This window comes from Choloepus didactylus, chromosome 1 (genome assembly GCF_015220235.1).
Source record: "Choloepus didactylus isolate mChoDid1 chromosome 1, mChoDid1.pri, whole genome shotgun sequence".
Classification (NCBI taxonomy): Eukaryota; Metazoa; Chordata; class Mammalia; order Pilosa; family Megalonychidae; genus Choloepus; species Choloepus didactylus.
Window position 1 is genome coordinate 219895406 of NC_051307.1, and position 6000 is coordinate 219901405.

Here is a 6000-nt window from a genome sequence, read left to right on the forward strand (position 1 = left end):
TCATAAACCCAGATTCCTGATGTTAAAAGCTAGTCTTAAAAATTAATAAATAATTAAAAACAAACACTTCAAATTAAATTTAAACATAATAATAGCTAATCTTTACTGAGCACTAAGTGCCAAACACTGTTCTGCGCACCTGTATTAGCTTATGTAATAACCACAAGAAAGCCATTTTACAAATGAGGAAACTTTCTCAGTGGTGACAGACCTCAAGCAAAAAGCCTGGGGAGGTATACAATGAATCATGCAGGGTACCAACTGGTACGGGAGCTGAGAGGAGGAACCCAACTAATATTCTGAGGAAGTTAAAAACCACAAGATGCACATTAAGGGAGCCCAGGGAAGGAAGGATTTGTTCATCCTGGTAGGATGCTGGAGGGCTTCTGGAAGAGGAATCCTAGGGGAGATGTGGACATAAATGCATGACAACTAAGTTCCAGCCCCCAGCTCCCAAAGCTCCCAAAAGCCCTGACTATTCCCTCTGCCCCCTCTTCCCTTTCACCCAGAACAAGACTGTTTCTAAGAGAAGACCAGTCCAGCCCTTCTTTCCCTTGACACATTCCTCCAGCTGCGGCCCACCCTGCCAGGCCAACAGGCATGTGTGGGAACTTTTCACCATGCTCAATGTCACCACCTCCTTGGCACTTTCATGGGGAGGATGTGCATCATGCTGCTGATCACACGCAGGTCACTGGGATCCTCGTAAGGTGACTTGAGTCATTTTCTGTGGGGTTAACACATGCTCCAAACCAAACCAAAAAAATTAAGGGACACTCCCCACTCAACAGCTTCTTCCATCCTTTAAGTGGTCTACCCCTCCTCTACGGTCTTCTAAGGAAGAATCTGCATCCTCCCTGTCTAAAGTCAGCCCCTGCAGTCCCTGAGGATCATCCTCCCCGCCCCCACATCCCTTCCTCCTCGGTGCCTGAAGCTCTGCAAAAGGGCTCAAACCCTGGCATTTGGTAGCTTGTGTGACCTTGGGCAAGTCACTTATCCAATGTCAGTTCCCATTTCCTTATCTGTAGTATGAGGTTTATAAGAATAACTCGGTCTTAGAATTGTGGATTAAAGCAAGATCGTGCAAGGAAAGCATTTTACACCGAGCCTTGCACGTAGTAAGTGATGAATGAATGGTAGCTATTGTTTCCATCGTTACTAGTGATGATGGTGGTAGCAGCAGCCTAACCCTAGGCTTATTTGCGCTATGAGCGAAATACTCCCTCCTCCTTCCTCTCCTCGGGCCACCCGGTGGAGACACATGCGTCATCCAGCTGTGGGGTGAATGCAGGATCTTCAGAGACTGACTTAGACATTGCCAGGCAGTCATGCCCAGCCCACCTGGAAGGGTCGCGGGATGAAGCCGATATTCTGATGGAGACCCTCTCTTCCTTCATACCCACCCTCCAGCTCTGGAAACAGACTAAGTGTCAGGAAAACGCCAGCAGCTGTGCCCGCTGCAGTCCTCCCCCAAGGAGCCGGGAGAGCGTCCACTGTTGCCCTTGCCTCAGTTCCCCAACTCTTCTCCAGGCGCAGGGGAGGTTGAGCTGCACTTGGCGGCTGAGATAAGTTAGCAAACTAGGCCTGGGAAATGTCTCCTCTCTTCCCGGCACAAACCCTGCCCCCTCTTCCAAACGCAGGTAGGCAAACAACCCACAACGTCCCAGCAACTTTGAATCTCTCTCCACCACAGAGCGCACTGCCTCAATTTCCCCCTCTTGGCCACGCTGCGAAGAGGGTAGCGGTAAATCGAAGTTAGGGGGTCAGCTCGTAGGCCGCCCCCACTGATGGAGGGCGCCACCCTGAGGTACGCCCCATCTTACCTTGTCTGACGGCTTTGAAGGTGACGGCCTCCTTGCAGCTGTCGATGACTCCGAGCACGTCATAGCGGGGCAAGCCAGACACCCGGATCCCCTGCACCTCCAGAAGCAGCTCCCCTTCGCCCAACCTCGGGCCCTCGCCGCCGCCGGGAAGCCCCGCCGCCTCTCCCGCCGCCACCGCTCCGACATACGGAAACTCCCCGTTTTCAGCGCCCCCCAGCACCTTCACCCCCAGCTCGCCCTGGGGTCCCCGCTTCACGGTGCATTCGTGAACTCTGCTAGTCCAGTGGTTCTTCTTCTGGATCACTTTCGACATGATGAGTTACACCCCTCCTCCACAAAATAAATAAATAAAATGAGAGACAGGTGGCCCCCCAGCGCAAGCCCCCAAGCCTCCACTGGTTCATAGAGGGGAGATCTCTCTCCAAATAACGACCCTCGAGAGAGAAACTTGGCAGCCTCGCTTCTCTGCACACACTCGCGCACTCAAGCCATCATAAAACAAACTTTCTGGGCTTCCCCGAGAGCCCTGCACAGGCGCCCGCGAGCTTTGTTTGCATTCCGGTGCCTCCCGGTTCGCGTTCCGGCGCCCGACCGTGCTCTCCAGGACCAGAGTCCACTCTGCGCCGCTTGGGTTATTTCTTTTCCTTCCTTCCTTTCTTTCTTGCCTTTTAGAAATGCGGTGCCTCCTCTACGCCTCCCGCCTGGCTCGCCTTTCCTCGCTGGTGGTTTGTTCCTGAGGTGGAGGGGAGCCGTTCCAGCCCAGTTGCTTGGAGCCCTGGAGACGCGATTACGGAGCGGGGGTGGGGGGAACAAGGGAGAAGTGCGGGCGGCCCCTTTAAGTAGATACAAAGGCACAGCTTGTTTTGTTACATTTCATTCTATTCCGCCGCGCGGAGCGCAGCGGCCGGCGAGAAGAGACGCGCGCGCATGCGTCCCGCGGCTGCCTGCCGGCCAGCCCGCCCCACCCCTCCTACCCGGAGAGAAAGATTCCAGTGTGCTTCCCGTTGGGTCCTAAAACCGACGTATCAGGAGACGCCAACTTACTCCCTTCTTCACAACGCTTTCTTATTTTTCCTTCTCTTCTTTCTTTGGCCTGAGACTTAGCAAAACCCTTTGGGGGTGAGAGGACACGCAGGTGTTTTACCCAAAGTGTTTGCAACTTTTGAAACACGTTCAATCTGGCTTTGGGAGTTCAAAACCACTTCAAACAGGTGGGGGTTGGGAGGCTCACACACTCACCCTCGCGCTCGCACTCACGCACACACGCAAGCACTCACGCCGGCCCTGATCCTCCTAACCGCCCTCGGCCAGTGACTGGCCAAGCTGTCGGCCACCCGGCCCTCCAAGTCCCGGAGACCCACCCGGAGGCGCGCTCCTGCTCGCGCCTGCTAGGCGCTCGTGCGACCGGGTCCTGGTGGAGGTTCTGCCACTTTCTCTGGGACCCTGGAGAGGAGGGCGGTGGGGTCCTCTGGGCCGCCGAAGTGCCCCTTGAGGGTCACACGCCCCCCTCCTACACACACACCAGTGCCTTTAAACTTTGGGGCTGACTTTTTAGAACTGAAAGAAAAAAGTAGGAGAGGGAGAGAAGCCAAGGGGCGCGTGGAGGGTCGCAACTCTGCAGTGAGAAGGGATCTAGCTTTTGAACTGTCCTTCCAGCAAAGACTTCTGGAGCCAGTCATCTTGCCCCGGGCTCAAGTTCCTGGCGGAGCCGGGAAGCCTTCGGACCCGCCCGTGGGGAAAGGAGATAAGCATCGCCACCAGGTCTGGGAACGGCTCCTGCGCCCTGGCGCCCGCGGGGGCGTGGGCGCGGCCGCCGCGTTTCGGAATTCGCAGCCGCGGGGTCGCTGCTGCCCTCGGCGCCGCCCGGGGGCTGGAGTACCGTGCGCGGCTGTCCCGGCGAGAGCAAGGCAACGAGCTCTGTGGCCTCAAACAGAGAAAATACCCTCCACCCGGAAAGCTGTCCTCCCCAAATACCTCGTGGGCGTAGAGAGTCCCCCAAGCAGTTTCTTTTCTCCCTTAGAGATTTATAACGTGTTTATTCATCTTTGGATTCCGGGTGGTAAATAAGGGAGGTGAGTTGAAGGGACTCAGAAAGGATGAGATGCCGCCGGAGACAGGACTGAGAGCTGCTCTCTGGGGTTCATTTAAGTTTCCAGTGGTCCACTCTCTGTATGACTTAGACGGGCTCTGTGACTTTTCAGAGCCTTCGTTATGGAGAGAATTACATGGGAGAATACTTGTAAGGTACTAAGCTTTAAAGTGAATACTTGCAAAGCGGCAAATCATAAAAGCTGATAATGTTTATTAGTAGTATTATTTGGAAAGAGAATTAGAGCATTTGGGGTTCCAGGTTAGGTGAAAATTCATACCCTACTTTCTAGAACTTGAAAAATATGTAGATATATATTTAAATATTTTTAAGGCACTGTTTCTAAGGTGCTATTCTAAGCTAATAAAAGCAAGGGAAGAATATTGTTGCATCTCTCTTGGGATATCCAGGACTGAAAATCCCAGTTCTCCATAGTGTTTCTGAAAGAAAAGAGGTGGCCAGTTTTCCATGGCCTTTCCTGGTAAGTCTAATTTCATTTCTAGCCTCTTTTCTGGGAAACAACCTGTCTCAAACCTGTCGGTAAAAATCAGCAGGAAGTTTCAAAAGGCAGAATCCCAAGCCCAACCCCAGATTCAACCAATTAAAATCTCAGGGATGGACTCGAGCATCTGGATGTTTAAGGTTCCCCTCAAAGGATTCTAGTACAGAATGTTAAAGAGCACGGTTTTAGTATCATGTTTCCTAAGCATTTTTTGTAGCACTGACCCTTTCTGAGAATATAACTGTGGTCCATCTCCCTCTAGAGTGTAAACTGCAGGAGGACAGGGAACATTTCCTAGAACAGTGCCCAGTACCTGGTAATTGCTCAAGTATTTGTTGAATAAGTCTTCCCTGAAAAATGGACGTTTTGACATAGCATGTTGGAGGGCAGTCATGAATTTTTTCCTACAAATCACCAGTAAGCTTGACCTTGCATGTTTCTCTTCTTCCTCACTCCATATTGTAGTAAAGTCTGATTGCTAGCCAGGAATTCACCCACCTGTCTGGAATCAGTGGTCGACCACCTCCCCACTGCCTATCCATCCCCTCAGTGTCCCTCCACCCCCCACAATGGGATCTAAAGGATGGATGGGACCAGCTGTTGTCTCAGGTATTTCATACTCTTCCCCCTGCAACCACACCATCTTCCCTCTCCAGAATCCTAGGCATCCATGCAGCTGAGAAGGGGAAAGTTCTCCGAATTAGGGCACTTCAGATTTTTCATGTGGAATAACCCCAAGAGAATAAGGGGTACCTGAGAGTACAAAAGGCAGGTTGGAGAGAGGAATAATCCAAGAAAATACAAAGAAATAATTTGAACCCCCAAAGCAGCCAAGGCTGCCTATTTCTAGGCAGTATGTTTGGGATGTTCCCAAACTCTTTTCCCCTACTCTTACCCCTCATGTCTTGTCTTTTAATACTGGTTTAGTTCCTTTGTCCTGGACAGGAAACTCCTTCAGGACAGAAATCATATCTGTCCTATTCAACCTTTGACTCCTCAGCTCCTCAAACCATGCCTCATAGCGAGTCTACTACATGCACACACTGAATGAATGAATGGATGGATGAAATGTGATATTAAACTGTATAATATATGGCCGTTGACCCAAAGTCAATTTAGATTTGGTGGCTAGGGGCAAGATATTTGTAGATTATTTTCTTCAACAAGTTTATGGTTATCTCATTTTGAAGTACTTTTTTCTTGAATAAATGTAAAGTGGAATCCAACTGTCCAAATTTCTCTCACTGATGGTATGACTTTAGCAATACATTTTGATGGGGGAGGGGGGATGCTATTAAGTACCTAACCTCGAGGCTTACCATGTGTGCCAGGATTTTTGCCTGTATTATTTTATGTAATCCTTACAACAACCCCATCAGGTGGGTATTACCATGAATGACCCTGATTTTGCATTTGTGGTAAATAAGCTAGGGACATGAAGGAACTTGCCCAAGGTTAGAGAGCATGACCCAAAGCCCACACTTAGAACCATTGCACCACAGGAGTGTAGAAGGTGGGCATCTTCCCTTTAGCATATTTGGTAACAGCATCTTCCTGCCTCTCAAGTCTGCCACATAGTTTGTGCA

The 6000-nt window shown here is 50.8% G+C and overlaps 1 protein-coding gene across 11 annotated transcripts in view; it reads right to left on the minus strand.

Annotated features, from left to right (window-relative positions):
• The window catches only part of MAGI1 (membrane associated guanylate kinase, WW and PDZ domain containing 1), a 712862-nt gene extending 710168 nt beyond the window's left edge, over nt 1–2694 (minus strand). For all 11 annotated transcript variants that reach the window (XM_037799909.1, XM_037799906.1, XM_037799902.1 and 8 more), the window contains exon 1: nt 1824–2694. In XM_037799909.1, the coding sequence (XP_037655837.1) occupies nt 1824–2136 (313 nt within the window). In that variant the 5' untranslated portion in view covers nt 2137–2694. The remainder of the gene's footprint in view (nt 1–1823) is intronic.
• Between the last annotated feature and the right edge of the window lie 3306 nt (nt 2695–6000).